A 19,211-nucleotide genomic window follows, 5' to 3' on the forward strand; every position below is an offset into this window, starting at 1 on the left:
TGCTTTTAAAAATCCTTTTGAGGAAAATATATATATTTTTCTGCCCTTTTAATATTTCCTTCTCTGGGGCTCTGACTTCCCACATCAGGAATCTTTTAATTTGATTAATACAGCTTGGGAACGCTCTGGGTCTGTTAAATAGGCGTGTATATACACAAGGACCCCTTAAGGAAGGAAAAGAAACCTAATCATTTTTAGCCTTGTCATAATTCTCACACTCGGCTTAAGCAACCCGCCCTAGGATTAGTGCTGAAAAGATTCTTCTTAATACTGTTAAGTTTCTTTTCAAACTCTGCCCTTCCTCAATTCCTCTTATTTTATTTGAAGGTCCTTCTAATTGGTTCAGTTTCCGTTTCCTTGCATATTTCAAGGCGACGCGTGTCCTCTACAGTTGCTCTTTCGCTCAGTGTCCGATTATAGTTCATGATGCGCGCATTTAAACGCCATTGATTCAGAGTATTACTTATGGATTTTACCGGTAGAGAGAGGTATACATGCAGCGGAATGAAAGTCTGCTGGGACTAAACTAGCCCTGAGCAGCAGCCCCGAATCCTTTGTTTCCACGGTACTGTATTCGGGCTCTTGCATTAGAAACCGCGAAGGTTGCTCTCCCTCGCTCACCGTCCGGTTTTTGCAAAAGTCCCACGGCGAGACCAGCCACGCTTCCCCCCAACGGCGCCCAAAGCACCCGAGTCGCTCTTCTCCAAGGCCGCAGTCCCCCCCAAACGCTTATTGGTTAAGTAAGGAAAGCCCTCCACCAATGGAAAGGGGAGCTCGGCCCTCGGTGCTCTGCCCCCTTCTAGAGTGGAAGGTGTTGAGCTGCTTCCCGTCAAAAAGTCTCAGTAGAGGTGGCGGCGGCGGCGGCGGCGGCGGCGGCGGGTGGGCGGCTTTTCCGTGAAGGGGATGCGCCGCCCGCCCTTTCCTTGCCTGCGCGCTTCCCGCCCTCCCGCCCCCTTTTTCCCGGGGAAGCAAGAGCGAGGGGGCCGCTGCCGCGTCTTCTTCAAGTCCTTTCCAGCTCCGCCAGGAAGGCGGTGCGGAGCGACGAGGGCGCCGCTGTCCGCCTCTCTCTGGCCCTTTCTGGGGACGGGGAGCCCCAGGCGGAGAGGAGCGGAAGAGGGACTCCCAAGTTTGAGTGGGCAAAGAGGAGGCGCCCCCCGGGGCTTCGGTGCGCCCCTCCTGCAGGTAAGGGAGGTCCCGGAGGGGCGGCGGTTGATGCTTTCTCCACCGGCTCATCTTCAAACCTGGGTTCCCCTTCCCAGAATAAAAGTTCTTTTTAAATTTATTTTTCTATTCTTCTGTTATTCCCAGAATAAAAAGTTCTTGCGGGGGGGGGGGGGAGGCGGCTTGGTCTCCTGTACAACTGCGCTGGATGTTGCCCTGGAAGGGTTTTTGGACCTGCCGCCGGGGTTAGCCCGCCTGTGGTTCAAGGTTGTGTACCGCGATCTTGGATGCAAAATAGCTGATATGGGGGGGAGGTATATAAGTTATTATTAAGGAATACAATAATTTGCATTAAGCTTTTACTGATTAAGAAATGACTTCGTATGGCTTTTGAAGAGGAAAATCTCCCACCCACCTACACACAAACAAACGCTGTTGTTTAGCAGCTTGCAATTTCATTTTTTAAAATGTTATCTCTGTAAACATCTGCCTTCCTAGTATGGTACCGGGCCCGGTTCACTCTTGGATGGGGTTGTTTTGTTTTGGTTTTTTTGTGAGTCCTTGATGCCCTCTAGTGTTTTGTGAGATTCAGAATTGTTTCATTGGCGTGACAATCAAATGGAACTTTAATCAACCCCGGACCTTACGATGAATATCTTTAAAAAAAAAAAAATCTGAATTTCTAAACATGGTTATGTCTTCTTGTTTACATAGACTTTTTAAGTGAAACAGTAAACTTTTGCTTGCAAGTTACATGGGAGTTTTGAAGCAAGAGATGAACAGAAAATTAAATATTTTAGAAAACTATTTGATATCCAAGTATTTTAGAATATATATTAAAATTAAAGTTCATATAATGAACTTAATATGCAAAAATGAGGTGTGACTAACTGTCTTGGGCAAAAAGGCAGCCAATATATACAAATGTAGACAAAACAGTAGTAGAGAATAAATTGTTTAGCTTTCACCCATACTATTTCCACTTCTTTAGACTTAAAGAGGTGTACTTCTGATTAAAATGAAAGGAACTGAATTATTAAATGTTTTAGTAATGTCATTTGAAAAAGAATGTAATGAACAGGATACATTTCATGATAGTTATTATCTGGATGTTATTTTGAATTTTGGCTGAATTTGAGTCTTCAAGGAACTATTCTGAATTTTGTTTATTTTTTTTCAATCCTGACTTTATCATGTTGATAAATAAGTAAGGACAGCAAATATACCTAATTATCTTTCCTTCTCTTATTTTCCCCATAACAACAACCCTGTGAGGTGCCTGAACCAAAATCACTCAATTGGCTTTCATACCTAAGGCAGGCCTAGAACTTAGAGACAATGGAGTAAACTCATTTGAAAGAACAAACAGTAATTTTAAAACAGATAGAAAGTATAATACAGCTTACCTAGATATGGGAGTTGGAGGCTTCCAATCTGATTTTATTTTACTTTTTAAAATAAATATTGTCCTATTACTTTGAGGGAAAAATATATAGGGGCCTAACACTTTGTACTGCATTTTTAGGCAAGCATGACTGAAGTGTTTCTAGCAATTCCATCCACAGTTGAATAAAATATTTCAATCTAGCTCAGTGGTTCTCAACCTGTGGGTCAGGACCCCATTTGGGGTCGAATGACCATTTCACGGGGGTCGCCAAACAACGCAGTCCACCATTTTTTTTCCCCTTTTCCTTAGCTGTGCTACTCCCTTTTATTCTATTGGCTTTTGAAAGCCAATAGAATAGACTCTCTTGAATAGAGTCTAATTCTATTGGCTTTCAAAAGCCAATAGGAATTGTCCAGGCTGTCTCTGCCCTGCTGAGCCCGCCAAAAGTCCCATTCTGCAAACGGTGCTGCACCAGTTGAGTAGTCCTCGACTTACGACCGGTTGAGTAGTCCTAGACTTATGACCAGTTGGGGGGTCGCAGCATTAAAAAGATTGAGAACCACTGATCTAGCTGAAACAGTTTGCAGCTTCATAGTTGCAATCCTGTTAAGCATGTTTCAGTAAACTCGTTGGGATTGCATTCTTGGTTCCTTGGATCTAAGAGAGATTCAGAGCAAATTTTGTTGGGTCAGCATGTAGCTATGTAGGACTGAAATATTTAGGTTAACACTGTGAAATATGACATTTTTTTACGTTGCTACACTTTCAGGATATTTTGTGTAGGACTTAAACTACAGGCTTAAATACTATTTGTCTTAATTATTTATATTGTAGCTAACGCTACATAGATAAGTGAACTAAACAGCAATACAACTGCAAATATTCATAAAATTTGGTTTAGTTGGGCTATAAGGGGCTATTTGGAGAAATGTATTGTCGTCCTTTATGGAAGACTGGTTGTTCGTCCATCGAATTCGATGAGGACCTTGACATCTTGTGGATTATGGGCCATTAACGATGTATCCATAGGTGGCTAATAAGACCGATGTTAACACGGAATGTTCTGCCACATACTGAGCAAAGAAATGTAGACACTGTTACTTCAGCATTTACTGCAAATATGTACTTAGTGAAGTAGGTATTCCTTAAAAGGAGAGCTGCAGAAAAAATTCACAGGCATGAAATATAAAGCATTTTGTGGATAGTATCAGGTTTAAAAGAATAGGTCTGGGTTATGTGATTCATACCTGATGGATTCATATATGCTGGGAAATTATCAAGTATAAATATTGATTTTTTAAAAAATGTAAATAAACACACACATGTATTCAATAATATGATCACTCTGTGATTATAAATATTCCAAACAAGTAAGATCCAAATACATTTAAGTTTAAAAATACTAGAAAGAGTCCTTTTAATCTTATACTACACAATATATCAAACATTTACTTTATAATTGTATCAGATCAGAAAAGAGGACACAATCAGGCTGATATTAAGATCAATGAAACTTGATTATTTTTTGCATGAGGATTATGTAGGAGCTTTATTTTTTCCATTAAAATCAGTAGGACTTGAAAAAAAAATAATTTTCCTTATCATGTCTTAATGATGTTTATTTTGTATTAGTTTCCTAGCAACAAATGTTGCTTATCCTATTAGCTTATATTAGATGTATTATTTCACATAATTCATATATTAAGCCATACTATATCAATTATCATCCTCATAACTACATTTAATTTGTAATAATTACTGTTTATAATTTTAAAATATTAATTTTTTTTAATGTCTTTTTAAGTTGATGCATTTTACTGCCAAATAGGGCCAAACACAGTGTTGGTTTTCTTAAAAAAATGCTATTCATACACAGTGTTGGTCAGATGAGTTTTAATATCTGTGTACCATTATAGAAAATATTGTGCAATTTATCACCTTTAGTTGAAACATATTTAATTTTAGTCCAGGAAAAAGACTGTGCTTTATTTATTCAATTTACATGGTTGTCCACTCACCACTCCATTTTGGAAAGCTAACAATACTAAAAATAACTGAAAAATACTTCACTAATATAAATCCAACTAGCAGCAGTGATACATCTAATAGTTATATGCCAAGCACAATAGTTCACAAAACTCATATTGATACTTATTGGTGATTCACACAACATTCTGCTCCAGTGTCTAAGGCAGGGGTAGGCAACCTTATCTCTTTTATGACTCGTGGACTTCAACTCCCAGAATTCCTGAGCCAGCCATGCTGAGGGGAAAGGGAGAGGTTTCCAAGCTGAGCCATGCTGGCTCAGGAATTCTGGGAGTTGAAGTCCATGAGTCATAAAAGAGCCCAAGGTTGCCTATCCCTGGTCTAAGGGATGGTCCACATCCAGCATTGTTGGGACTCTCTGAATATTGGGGAAAAGCTGTTCCATAGAGCCATCATATCAAATGTAAAATCACATTCTTGGATATTGTTTGATGGGTGAAATCTGGAAGCATGCCATCCCCGTCTGATTGGACACTGGGGGGAGGGGAGTCTCTAAAGAATCTTGATCCTGTATATTCTCCCAGAGTGCTGAGAAACTTTGGATTTTAAAATACATTATCACTCTCAAGGGTCAATTTGATGGGAAAATGAGAGGAACTTCCTTTCTGGATGCAATGAACTCTGAATTCTGTCTGTCCATCCTTGTCATTTTGCCAGGTATCAAAGGTGAATATTTTTAGGAAGCCTAAAGTTCAGGATTAGAAAATCATCTGAACTTTTGTCTTCTTTTGTTTCCAAGAAAGCTCCTTCTGATTTAAAAAAAAAAAAAGTCACCAATCTTGTTTCTTGCATCACTGACTCAAAGGCCGTAGGATTCCACTAAGTCAGGTAGGCAATCTTGGCTCTTTTATGACTCGTGGACTTCAACTCCCAGAATTCCTGAGCCAGCCATACTAGCTCAGGAATTCTGGGAGTTGAAGTCCACGAGTCATAAAAGAGACAAGGTTGCCTACCCCTACACTAAGTTATACCTGCTATTGAAGAAGATTTTAATTTATTGATTTTTTAAAAAAAATATTTTGTTGTAATGCTTTAATAATTACTTTAACTATATAAATATGAATTATTTTATCTATTTTTATTATATTGATGATAATAAATTTCAGAATTTAAATTATTAAATAAAATATTGTGCCAAATTATGACATACACCAGATAATAAATAATGGTATTTGGTTTGGAATAAAAAGCTTTGTTAATTACTTGCATCAAATGAAGACAAAATTGTTTGATAAATGCCATATAGACTGCAGAAAATGGGAATTGATCCAATACATCTGGGAAGAATCAGCTTGGAGAAGACCGTTTCATGCAACAATTTTGGGAAGAAGACCATTGTAATTCAGTTCTTACTTCAGATTTAATTCCATTGTTATATTAGGTAGTTTTGAGATTATTGTGATCAATTGGTTAAGAGTGGGCGGGAAATTACTTAACTCTCTCTTTTTCCTTTCCAGAATATATTGACCCTGAATTGTACTGAAGACAGAGATACATGCTGCAATGGTGACATAAACTTCTAAAACTGCACTGGAATAAATTCTGAAACTCTTTATAATCTCAATGCACTCACAACTGGAAAGCATCTAGGCCTGACTTACAACATGACTTTTATTGTGAAACTTCATAGACATTTTCAACGAACAGTAATATTATTAGCTACATTTTGTATGGTGAGCATTGTTATTTCAGCCTATTATTTATACAATGGCTACAAACAAGAAAACGAAGTTTCTGAAATTTCTTCAGATGTTGAATGTGGGGATCTTCCAATGCTGCTATCTCCATGGAAGATGATTAAGGCCAGTGAACCATTCAGGACTGACCCTGTTGTGCTTGTATTTGTGGAAAGTCAGTACTCTGTACTTGGTCAGGATATAGTCATGGTATTAGAATCCAGCAGGTTCCAGTATCACATAGAGATTGCTTCTGGGAAAGGTGATCTTCCTGTACTGATAGATAAAAATAAAGGCAAGTATCTTCTAATAATATATGAAAATATTTCTAAATATGTAAATATGGATTCCTGGAATCGGGGCCTTCTAGATAAATACTGTGGGGAATTCAATGTAGGAATAATTGGGTTTCAAAGAAGCAGTGATAACACTTTGCAGACTTTTCAGTTAAAAGGGGCTCCTTTCCAAATCCATAGCAATGTAGGCGTAAAAGATTGTTGCATTAATCCCCATTCTCCTCTGCTCCATCTAACAAAACCATCCAAGCTTGATAAAGGGCCTTTGCTTGGAAGTGACTGGACAGTTTTCCATATAAATCATTCAGCTTACCAACCTGTTGTATTTGCAAAACTAAGAGCACCTGAAAACCTCCCTCCACCCGTTGTTAAAAATGTTCTACATGCAACAGTTATTCATGACTTGGGTCTACACGATGGAATTCAGCGAGTTCTTTTTGGTAACAATTTGAACTTCTGGCTGCACAAGCTCATCTTTATAGATGCTGTCTCATTTTTGACTGGAAAGAGACTTACATTATCCCTGGATAGATACATACTTGTAGACATTGATGACATCTTTGTTGGAAAAGAGGAAACAAGAATGAAAGCCAGTGATGTTCAGGTATGGTATGCCAGAAAGTCTCCTATGATAACGGTGATGTTATCCAAATATTTATTTATTTTTAACGCGAAACCTCTATAGTTAAATAAAGTTTTATTTAAATAGACAACTCCTTTGTGTTCAATATATTCATTTGAAATAAAATCAGTATTTTAATTAAGCCATTGTTTTGTTTTTACATCGGTTAAACCTTTTAATTTAGTAGAGCTAAAGTCTGGCCTTGGTGGGAACCAATAATAGGCTATTATTGCTCAATAGAAATCACATTAGCTTTTTTTTTCAGAATGATTAATCTTGTTGCTTCTTTTTTTTCTATTGGTGAGATATTTTGATATTTAATATCTATATATTAAACTTTGTTATTATGTACTGGATTTTTTTTAAATGAGTCATGTAGAGAAGATAAAATTATAAAGGCAGTAGATTTCCATTTTGTATTCAGGTAGTCCTTGATTTACGACCACAATTGAGCCCCATTTTTATGTTGTTAAGTGAGATATTTGTTAAGTGAGTTTTGCCTCATTTTACAACTTTTCTTGCCACAGTTGCTAAGTGAGTCATTGCAGTTGTTAGTAGCTCGGTTGTTAAGTGAATCTGGCTTCCCCATTGACTTTGCTTGTCAGAAGGTTGTAAAAGATGATCACATGACCCTGGGACACTGCAACTGTCATAAACCAGTTGCCAGGCATCAATCACGTGATCAGGGGGATGCTGCAACAATCATAAGTGTGAAAAACAGTAATAAGTCACCGTTGTACCTTTGAATGGTCACTAAATGAACAGTTGTAAGTCGAGGACTACCTGTAGTTCTATGTGCAATGAACGCATGTATGACTGCCAATAAAATGGGCTGGTGGATCATATCTGCATAACTTTTGCCCTTTCTAAGGTTGATGATATAACCATTTATAGCACGCCATTGAGGGGAGGTTTGAAGTATGTCAAAGCTTACCTATCATTCCTAATGATTCTGAGGTCTGCAGGTAATCAGGCTGAAGACACCAATTTTTTTTTTCATAAATAAATCAGAATCACATGGTGCAGTACTTTAGGATCCAGGTGGGAGATTTCTTCATTAAGTTTAATTTATTGGAGAAATAAAGGTTTGTACATGACAAATTATAGAATTCATTTTATCTTATTTTTATCCCGTTTTTATTATTTTTACAAAATAGCTCAGGGTGACAAACATCCAATACACTTTCCTTCCCCTATTTTCCCCACAACAACAACCTATGAGGTGAGCTGAGAGTGACTGGCCCAAGGTCACCTTAGGTTTTCATGCCTAAGGTGGGACTAGAATTCTCAGTCTCCTGGTTTCCAGTCTTGTGCTTTAACCACTAGACCAGGGATAGGCAACCTTGGCTCTTTTATGACTCATGGACTTTAACTCCCAGAATTCCTGAGCCAGCCATGCTGAGGGGAAAGGGAGAGGTTTCCAAGCTGAGCCATGCTGGCTCAGGAATTCTGGGAGTTGAAGTTCATGAGTCATAAAAGAGCCAAAGTTGTCTACCCCTGGTCTGGACCAAACTGGCTCTAGAATAATATATGCAAAATATTTTTTCATGGAAAGTTATAAATTAAACAAGACATGGCATACTGTACGTAAGAAGGGCATATTTTTTAATTACAGCAAACAACACATAGTTTAAGCTATTCATTACACGCTTCCTACATTATCTGTTCTCAATTTCTGCTTGGTTACTCTAAATTCAGATGTGCTTCTCAGAAAAGTTACTTTCTGTTTTTTAAAATCAGTGTTCTACTTGCTTTTTCTATGGAAAGCTTCCATATTATGAGATTGACTAATATTCTGCAAAGAGCAGACTGACTTAAAAGAAACTATTGCAGTAGACAAGTTAGTTTGGCCTAGTAGAATTCTGGTTCAAAGTATCTAGATAAGACTAAGTTGGTAAGACTCTTTGAAAATCAACAAATCCCTCTAGATATTCAACTTTCCAGAAATTATTCTGGATGGTTCAAAAAATATAGTACATGGATTTTCTCTGTAGCCATCCCCAATAAGCTAACAATTGGTTTAGCACAGCTTTTCAACTTCCTTCCCTCCTCCCATTTCATGCAGACAGATGAAATATTAAGTATGCCATATGTTGTGTTTCAGTTAAAATCTGGATTTATATGAGTAGGTGTAACCTTTAAAGAAAAGTTATTTTTCTGCACTTTAGTTCTCTTGTTTCATTAAGAAAAATTCAATCGTGAAACAGATGGCTAGGGAATAACCTATAAATCTTAAATTTAATCTAAAATCAATCTGGAATTTATCACTTTAATTATTGGGTTTGGTGCATCAGAAAGATTAGGGGTATGAAATTAAAACATAACTATTGATATTCCTTAGCTTAATCACTGAATTTTTAAAATTTGCAATTAGCAGTTAAAGAAGATATGATTATGAAACAGTACATCAGTCAATTCAATTACAAACAATATCATTTGTGACAAGTTTTAAATAGACCTTTAGTGCGTAGTATTTATTTAATAGGCTATCCAACTTGCAAACAAAATTGTGACTTAAAGTATTCTTTTAATATTAGTAGCAGTATTTGAAACTGTCATAGGCATAAGTGCTTTCTACAATGCCTATTTTCATACAAATTATTTTTCCTTTTTTTACGTTTTTCAGTTTACAGATCCTCGGGAAGAACAAATAGCTAAACCTGCAAATCCTATATAGCCTTTCCATGTTTTCTCCTGTAGAATTCAGTACAAGAAGCATAGGTGAAACATCCTTCCCCTATAATAAGCATAGGTGAAACATCCTTCCCCTATAATAATAAGTCAATAATAATAAGTCAAGCTATATTATTAGAAAACATTTACTTGTCCTTGGCTACAGTGTACCTGCAATATAATGCTCTACCTGCAGCATTATCAAATTTCTAGTTGAAATGGAAATCTTAGCATGTACATAAAAATATCCTATGAATGCAGTACATTCCTCATGGGGACTGGTTTTTCAATTATATCATCAGAGGGACTTGTGGGAAGAGAGTGGCTGATAGCTATTTATACATTAAATTTATGAAGGGACATGGTGACTGAACAAGACTCAGCTCTATAATTTTCATTCTTCAATATTCACTTTAAACTAGAACAGTGGTTCTCAACGTTTCTAATGCTGCGACCCCATAATACAGTTCCCCATGTTGTGGTGACCCCCAACCACTTATACATCACCGGGTTCCAGGGGCGTGGCCAAAGACAGGGGGAAAAAAATGGCGGACAGCCTTGTTTGGTGACCCCCGTGAAATGGTCGTTCGACCCCAAATGGGGTCCCGACCCACAGGTTGAGAACCACTGAACTAGAAGTCCTTAATAAAGTAGATTAAAACCAGTGGAAATTTTTCCATTTTGCTACATGGCCTGAGTCTGATATGAAAAACATTTAAAGATCAGTGACTTTCAATGGCAGAACTTGAGCTTGCATTTAAACAATTCATATTAAAAGAAACATGGATAGAAAAATGGCTTCCAATTTTGAACCTGACATGTTCTCTTTATTTTTATTAAAATTAATTCAATTGTTTAAATGCAAGCTCACATTCTGCCAGTGAAAGTGGCTGACTGTTAAATGATCATTTATTTTATTTATAAAAAACACAGAAATTTATAAAAGTATAAGAACCTTAAAAATGCTATAGGGTCTGCACATTGTATAAACTTTCATGATATCACTTGTTGATTGAAAATAATGAAAATTGTTAATTAAAGCAAACTTTGATTACCATTAATATGCCATTGTGGTTTAATATCTGAACAAACAACATGTTCCCAATTTTATCCAAAATAAGAAATTGAAGTTGTTATAAAAAATGTTTTTTTCTTTCATGATATAACTTCTTCCAACTAAGTGTCATGTGTGGTATGAAGTGCCCATGTGGATAGCATTGAGTTATGTTGAAATCAGTTAATATACCATCATCTGCACTAGGCCAACACTCATAGATTTGATTATCAAATGATGCAAAACCATAGTTAATTCCATGGTTTCTTATATAAACCATAACGGCTTGGTTTTACACAATATATTGAGGCCACTATGATATGGTTTATGTAATTCACTAATCCAGAGGCTCCCAACCTTTTGGGCGCCAGGGACTGGTTCCGTGGAGAAAGGTTTTTTCACGGACCAGAGGGGGCGTGGTTTCGTGTGCTGCCTGCATCCCGCGGATGGAACTTTGCTCACACGGCCAGTTTCTGGCATGCCACAGACAAGTGCCAGTCCATGGACCGGGGATTGGGAATCCCTGCAGTAAGCCAAAATCAAATAAATCACCTCATGATTTTATAAACTAAATCAATAGTATTTGTGACCTCATTTGCATTGCAAACTTAGTTATAAAAAAATCAGTAGTATTGGAAGCTAAAAAGGTATATGTGTTGGGGAGAGAATCTGACAAAGTGTGTTGTCTTTCAAGAATTTTCCTATCATTTTCAAAAAATTACTATGAAATTCTGACTTTAAGGTCATTTTTGAACACTACTGTAGAAAGTTCAGCAACTCTTATTTTACACCAGGGAATGTTGAAAAAGTAGAACAGGGAAAATATTTTTTAAAATAATATGTTCTTTTAGAGATGTTAGCAATGAATCTTTATTACTATGAATGTGGAAGTTGTCTTTAGTAGCACAATGGGACTGAGTAGTAGCACGTGGGACTGAGTAAGTCTGGCAACGTTTACGCAAATCATCTGGAAAGCAGTATTTGTACACTATATGAATACCATCTTATTAGATACTGCATTTCGTTTTACCTGTATATCAGAAGTCTGATATGAAAATAGTCTGTAACTGGGTAGGCTGCGCATATTAAATCTCTTTTCATGTCTCATTATAAGTCAGTTCATGAAAGATCAGGTTATCAGCGGTTGTTAATTATGATCTCTTAGGGGCAGAAACAGCTTCCATTTAAATGTGAAGTTGCTAAGGAATACCATTGGGAATTTGTTATTTCACTCATGTCCTGCTTACAAATCTCATATAGACATCTGGTTGGCCACTGTGGAAATAGAATGATGATTTGATCCAGCATGAATCTTCTTATATTTTTAGCAAATCAATATGCTGATACAGAACTTAAGAAATGTAATGGTCATGTGCTGAGAACAGTTAGAGGTCTTACTATAATTGCAGGTATGTGTCAGGGGAAATATCCTCCCCCGCAAAAGTGTTTGCACAAATTCCATTAATGAAATATTAAAGTAAAATAATCAGTGGTGAACAGCTACCACCTCTAATGTTAGTACTGTGGAAAAAAGGATTTGGGTTTTGTACACTATTAACTAGATAGTTGTGAATTCTGAATGTGTTAAAGGAACTAAGGATATCAGAATCAGTACATATACCTAGAATCTCTGATATTAAGAGCTTTAGATTCTTGACTAATAGAAAAATCAGAAACCAATCATTGTTAACTCAGATTATGAATTTAGATTTTCTGACAATTACTATATTATAATTTGTAAATGAAAGAGAAGGAATTCAGCTCTATATTTTACAGTTATTGTTTATCCAGTTCACGTATTTACTTTTTTTTTTTTTAGAAATTAGGATTGCTCATAAATTTGTGAAAAAAACGCAATCAACTTTGCATTGATAATAAGATATATATTCAGAATTTACCATTGTTAGTGATTCTATTAAGATCACCACGTTCATTAGGAGAAAGGTGTGGTGGAGCTATTTTTCCTATTTAGAAGATGTAGGAATATAAAATATAAATATTAAATAAAGTGGTAACAAAACCAAAATGATGTGAAAATAATACAGTTAATTCCCTATCACACTCAGGAAAAAACACACTGGAGTTGGAGAGAGAATCCATGTCTCTTTAAATTAATCTAATTATTATTCCTATTAACACAATATGCAACCCACCTAGTGGGAAACTGCACATCCTTGTTCTTTTTCATAATGTACTGTAAGAATTACTCATCATTCTTTTTTGAGCCCTGACAGGCATAATCAGATTTGTTAATGAGTTCACATTTTACAGCCTCGCACTTTAATTGGACTCTGAAATTTGTCTACCTAGAGCTACTCTAAGGTCAGGAATGTAGTATCTAAGAAAATTGAAATGATATCCCATTGGGATTTTTTAATTATCCCCTATTTTTAATGTTTAAGGTGCCCATTGTCTTACTTAGAAAGTTTCAGTTTGGCAAGACCAACTGTTGAAGGTGATACGAAGGTCAGGCTGGCACATAACTTGTGTAAATGGACATGTAAATTCCAAAACTGGATTGTTAGAATAAATAGAGAAATCTGTGTTGTTTGACAGGCGAAGTACTTTCAGCTTCTATAGATGTTCTGTTCAGAAGCCCTTAAATCCGGACTGTCTAACCTGTGACATACGGTCCACAGGCACCCCTGGACAGCTAGTAATGCAACCCCACAAGATCGTAAATTTTTATATGTGATTTATGTGCATTAACTATATTATATATTTTATATGTGGCCCAAGACAATTTTTCCTTGCTGCACCCCAGATAAGTCATAAATTTGTAGACCCGCGGCCTAAACACTTAGCTTGGTGAGAAGCTAACTACTTCAACACTGTTGAAAGCCAGAGTTATAGTATATGTGGAATATTAAGACTACATTTAGGGTATGTTCACAAAGTGAACATTTATTGACTCAAAAAATTGGCCTTGTATGTACAGTATATTTACCACATACTATTTACTACAAAATGAATTAGCTTAATGACACGTCTTTTGTTTCACTCCCATCAACAGCGGGACTCTTAAAAAATGGATATGGCCAGTTTATTTTTTCCAAATTGAAAACTAAATAAATAAAAAATCAGGAAGCAAAAGTGCATCAAATGAGCTACATATAAGTCCAGTGGTACTCCGGTGTTATTGACTTTCCTTGATCTGACTGTAAGCAATGCATTCCTTAATGTTAGACTTTCATTATAGAATTATGTAGGAAGGTATGTACTGTGACGACAGAATATATAGCAATTTTCTTTTACCCTTTGAAATTAAAAAGCTATCTGTATAAGAGAAATGTATTTGTAAAAACAACTCTTTAATTTGGAATTTAGAAATTTAGAATAAGGTACGGAATTACAGATACGCATCAGTGGATCTTCCAGAAAAATACTGTTTGAACTACCTTAGTTAAGGGCATGGTAAAAAAAAAAAAAAAACCCTCCACTATGTAACAGTTGCCAACTCTAATGTTGAGATTGTGGAGCCTCAGGGCTCTAGCACTGCACAACTAGAGCAAGCTGTGATCTTTGGATGCATTAATGGAGCAAATGTGTCAGTCAGTGCGTGCTTGTGCACTGCACAATGTGTTTGGGTTTGCTGTCTCTCTTTTTCAGCTTGCTTTCTAAAATATTTTCTCAGAAAAGAAAAAATATCCTTTGGAATTTCTATATTAAAGATACGGATACAAGTAAGTTGGCAGCTGCAAATGCAGGCCTCTCTATAAAGCAGATGTCCATATTAACCTATAGTATGTTTTGTACACATGTAAAAACTCTGTTCGCTTGGACTGTACAAAACATTGAAAAAATGTCAGACACAAGGGTGTGAGACCCAAGGATAAATTATGTCTTTGCCCACACAGAGAGCTAGGAACAATGTGTGAAGTAGTTTCAAGAGTCTTCCAAAGATTATGACTATTTTAATGTTTTGAGGAAGGCTGTTCTACTCCTGCTGACATGCTTTGTAACATACATACCACCATTCAGTGTCTGGTTTACAGAAGCTTGAGTAACAAAACTGAAAAGACGTCTTCCCTCCCTGAGATTTTGAGGCAGCTGTTGTCAATCAAAATACAAAATGACAGCATAGATTATGTGAGACAGGCCAAAAGCTTGAAAGTGTTTAGTAGTTTCATGAGGCTGGCTACTGAGAATTTCTATCTTGTAGTAGTGATTCTTAGCTACTGTAGCTAACTAAGGCCTTACTTGCATTGTATTTGGAGAAGACCACATTCAATGCATATCTAATCAGCAAGATCTTATCTGGTTCCCTTCTCTTAATTTTCTAAGTAGAGAATGAACATGCTGAACATGATTATACCTCATAAGAGTCATTCAAATCATGTGTTGGTTGCTGACTGGTGGGTTAACTTAGAATAACAGAGTTGGAAGGGACCTTGTAGGTCATCAAGTCCAGCCCCCTGCTCAAGCAGGCAACTCTATACCATTTCTAACAACTGGCTGCCCAGTCTCTTGAAAGCTTCTAGTGATGAAGCTCCCACAACCTCTGAAGGCAAGCTGTTCCATTGGTTGATTGTTCTCAGTGTCAGAAACTTTCTCCTTATTTCTAGGTTGAATCTCTCCTTGATCAGTTTCCATTCATTGTTCCTTGTCTGGCCTTATGGTGCTTTGGAAAATAGGTAGTCCCCCCTCTTCTCTATGACAGCCCTCAAATATTGGAACACTGCTATAATGTCACTTCTAGGGCTTCTCTTCACTAGATTAGCCGGCCCAGTTCTTGTCACCTTTCTCCGTATGTTTTAGCCTGCAGGCCCCTAATCATCCTTCTTGCTTTCTGTGCACTCTTTCTAGAGTCTCAACATCTTTTTATAGTGTGATGAGCAAAACTGGATGCAGTATTCTATGTGTGGCCTTACTAAGGCTTTATTGAGCAGTACTAGTACCTCATGTGATCGTGATTTAATACCTCTGTTAATGCAATTTAGGATTGCATTGGCTTTTTTGGTGCCTGGAGCACTCTGCTAGCTAATATTTCATTGATTGTCCACTAGGACTCCCAAGATCCCTCTCACAGGTACTGCTATTAAACCAGGTTTCACCTACTCTATACATCAGGGGTAGGCAACCCAAAACACTCAAAGAGCCACTTGGACCCATTTCCCACCGAAAACAAAACACTGGGAGCCGCAAAACCCTTTTGACATTTAAAATGAAGATAAGATTGCACATATCCTTTTTTATCTTTATTTTATGTGTGTGTGTGTGTGTGTGTGTGTGTGTATACACACACACATGTATATATACACACATACACACACATAATAAAGATAAAAGATATATGCAGTATTATCTTCATTTTAGATGTCAAGAGGGTCTCTGTGTGTGTCTCTCTTTCCCTCTTTCTCTCTCCCTCTCTCTCTCTCTCTCTCTCTCTCTCTCTCTCTCTCTCCCTCTCCCTCTCTCCAATCTTCTGCTCACCTGGCAAGCTGGCTTCAAGCTGTTCTCCAACAAGCTCAGGGGTAGGCAACCTTGGCTCTTTTATGACTCATGGACTTCAACTCCCAGAATTCCTGAGTCAGCATAGCTGGGCTAACTAGCTCTCTCCTGCTCTTCTTGCTTCCTGCAGAGACTCAGCAAAGGGAGGAACCCAAAAAGCTTTTCAGCTTGTCAGAGAACACTGTGAGTCTACTCTCTTTTACACACACACACACACACACATACACAGACAGAGAAGCAGGGAAGCGCAAGTGCCTCTCTCTGTCTCTGTTTCTCTCTGCAAATGGCAGAGGAGGCTGGGAGCCACAGTGGAAGGCTCAAAGAGCCGCATGCAGCTCTGGAGCCGCAGGTTGCCGACCTGTGCTATACATGTACTTTTAGTTTTTCTTGCCTAACTGTAAGACTTTACTCTTCATTGAATTTCATTGTTCGATAGGACTCAATGTTCTAGTCTGTCGAGATCCATCTAGGGCAGGAGTGTGAAACTGCTGGCCCCGGGGCCAGACGCATCATCCGGAAGCTGCACCCACCCCATTGCCAGCAATGGCAAACCTGTCCCAATATGTTGCGCGACGTCACGTGACGTCGCGAGTTTGACATGTCTGATCTAGGGTGTTGGCTATTCCTGCCAGCTCAGCGTCGTCTGCAAATTTCTGTGGCTAAGCGAAATATTTGCTAAGTGAGTTTTGCCACTATTTTACAACCTTTATTGCCACAATTAAATGAATCACTACAGTTGTTAAGTTAGGAACACAGTTGTTAGGTGAATCTGGCTTCCCCATTGACTTTTCTTGTCAGAAGGTCGCAAAAGGGGATCACGTGACCCTGGGGCATTGCACTCGTCATAAATATGAGTTAGTTGCCAAGCATCTGAGTTTTGATTACATGATCATTGGGATGCTGTAACGGTCGCATGTGTGAAAAATGGTCATAAGTCACTTTTTTCAGTGCTGAAATTAAATTGCTTATTTAATCATAATGTGTTGAATATATTGTAATTGTTATATGGCTATATCTCCACTGTACCCAATGCAATAAATCACGTAATTCAAATGCTGGGCTTATAGAACACGCTAAGCTAAAATCTAACAAACCATTGCAATATGTATAGTGTTGTATGCAACCATCACCTACTGTAGTCTTAAACCAGACCACAAAATAGCAGTTCTTATGAAAATGCTCTTACATGTCCTGGCAACACTAGTTTGTGACAGTCAAGGGAACTTTACTCTTTTGCATTCAAGAAATACAGCTTGGAAAGTGGCAATGTTGTCCTTCAGTACATGTGGCATGTATGTTTAAGTTAAGAATAATATAAGAAATTTAGCTGCCTTTATTTCTCTGAGGAGTTGGAGAAGGAAAACCAAATTTAAAAATGGCAAGACATACTTTTTAAACTGTCTTTATTGCATCTTGTTTCAGTATAGAAAATAAACCTGTACTTCTCAGGTAATAGGATTTTATTGCTACTATAGTGGTTGTAGTTGTTTTTCCAATGATGCACTGAACTATAAAAAGAAATGGAAACTTCAAGTATTTTATGGTTTGGGCAGCAGGTAGATAAAAAATAAATCCGGAGTCTTTGGCTTTATTTCCAACCAAATTTGTAAGCCATTCTATTCCTTCTGAAGTTCATCCTTCTAAGATACATCTAAGCCAGTGGGGTCGAATGACCATTTCACGGGGGTCACCAAACAACGCAGTCCGCCATTTCCCCCCCCTCCCCGTTTTCCTTAGCTGTGCTACTCCCTTTTATTCTATTGGCTTTTGAAAGCCAATAGAATAGACTCTCTTGAATAGAGTCTAATTCTGTTGGCTTTCAAAAGCCAATAGGAATTGTCCAGGCTGTCTCTGCCCTGCTGAGCCCACCAAAAGTCCCATTCTGCAAACAGTGCTGCACCAGTTGAGTAGTCCTCGACTTACGACCGGTTGAGTAGTTCTCGACTTACGACCGGTTGGGGGTCGCGACATTAAAAAGGTTGAGAACCACTGATCTAAACAAAGAAATGCCCCAACTTAGCTTCCCAAAGCTTCAATTGGAATTCCATAACTTGAAGTTCTAACATAACTATAGGACAGAAGACTGGTTCCTACCTTTTTTTTAATGGGTAGACACATTTGAAATTTTGAGAATACATTATGGAAACCATTATGAAACCAGTCTCACAAAATGGTTTCTATATAATCATGGCCAAACATTCAACAACACTAATAAGTTTCAACTAACTGCTCGTTCTACCCTTCCAGGATGTCTCTTGGTATGTAAATTTAACAAAATCCTATTTCAATTTGCAATATGTTTTGAATTTTCTATGAACAAGCCAACTTTATTTAAATTTGCTATTAGAATTCTGATTCGATGTTTTGATTCATTCAGTGGCATGTTGATACAATTTGCCACTGAATCTTTGAATGGAAGTTTCACACAGCCCTGTTATTTTTCATCCTAATTATTATTTTTTATGGGCCCACTACCCTGGATACTCAGTTTTACTTAAGTGAGATGGGTAGTGTTGAAATTTGATTAAATAAATAAATAAGTCTAGCATTTTTAATTTTCTGAGAGATCCCAAAACATTATGGGAATAAATTGAATTGAAATTAATGTATTGCTTTGTAATGTGTTAGGGCATTGTGATGACTCAGTGGTTAAGATGCTGTCAGCTGACAGCCCAGGTTCAAGACCCAACGGCTGCATGATAGGGTGAGCTCCTATCCTCATCTTGCCATGTCTCTTTTCTGCTCTTCATTTGGTCCTTCTTATAGTCCAGTTTGATCTCTCTGGTATTCAATATCTGGTATTCACTGCATCTTTTTCACTGTCCTTCAGAAATTTTTCAAGTGC

At 37.5% G+C, this 19,211-nt stretch overlaps 1 protein-coding gene across 2 annotated transcripts in view; it reads left to right on the plus strand.

Moving 5' to 3' along the window:
• The first annotated feature begins 869 nt into the window (after window positions 1-869).
• The window catches only part of LOC120307701 (bifunctional heparan sulfate N-deacetylase/N-sulfotransferase 3), an 80,097-nt gene continuing 61,755 nt past the window's right edge, over window positions 870-19,211 (plus strand). For both annotated transcript variants that reach the window (XM_039342722.1, XM_039342721.1), the window contains exons 1-2: window positions 870-1,182; window positions 6,052-7,170. In XM_039342722.1, coding sequence (XP_039198656.1) covers window positions 6,199-7,170 — 972 coding nt within the window. In that variant the 5' untranslated portion in view covers window positions 870-1,182; window positions 6,052-6,198. The remainder of the gene's footprint in view (window positions 1,183-6,051; window positions 7,171-19,211) is intronic.

The sequence above is a fragment of the Crotalus tigris genome, unplaced genomic scaffold, assembly GCF_016545835.1.
Source record: "Crotalus tigris isolate CLP2741 ecotype Arizona unplaced genomic scaffold, ASM1654583v1 scf7180000017804.1919176, whole genome shotgun sequence".
Classification (NCBI taxonomy): Eukaryota; Metazoa; Chordata; class Lepidosauria; order Squamata; family Viperidae; genus Crotalus; species Crotalus tigris.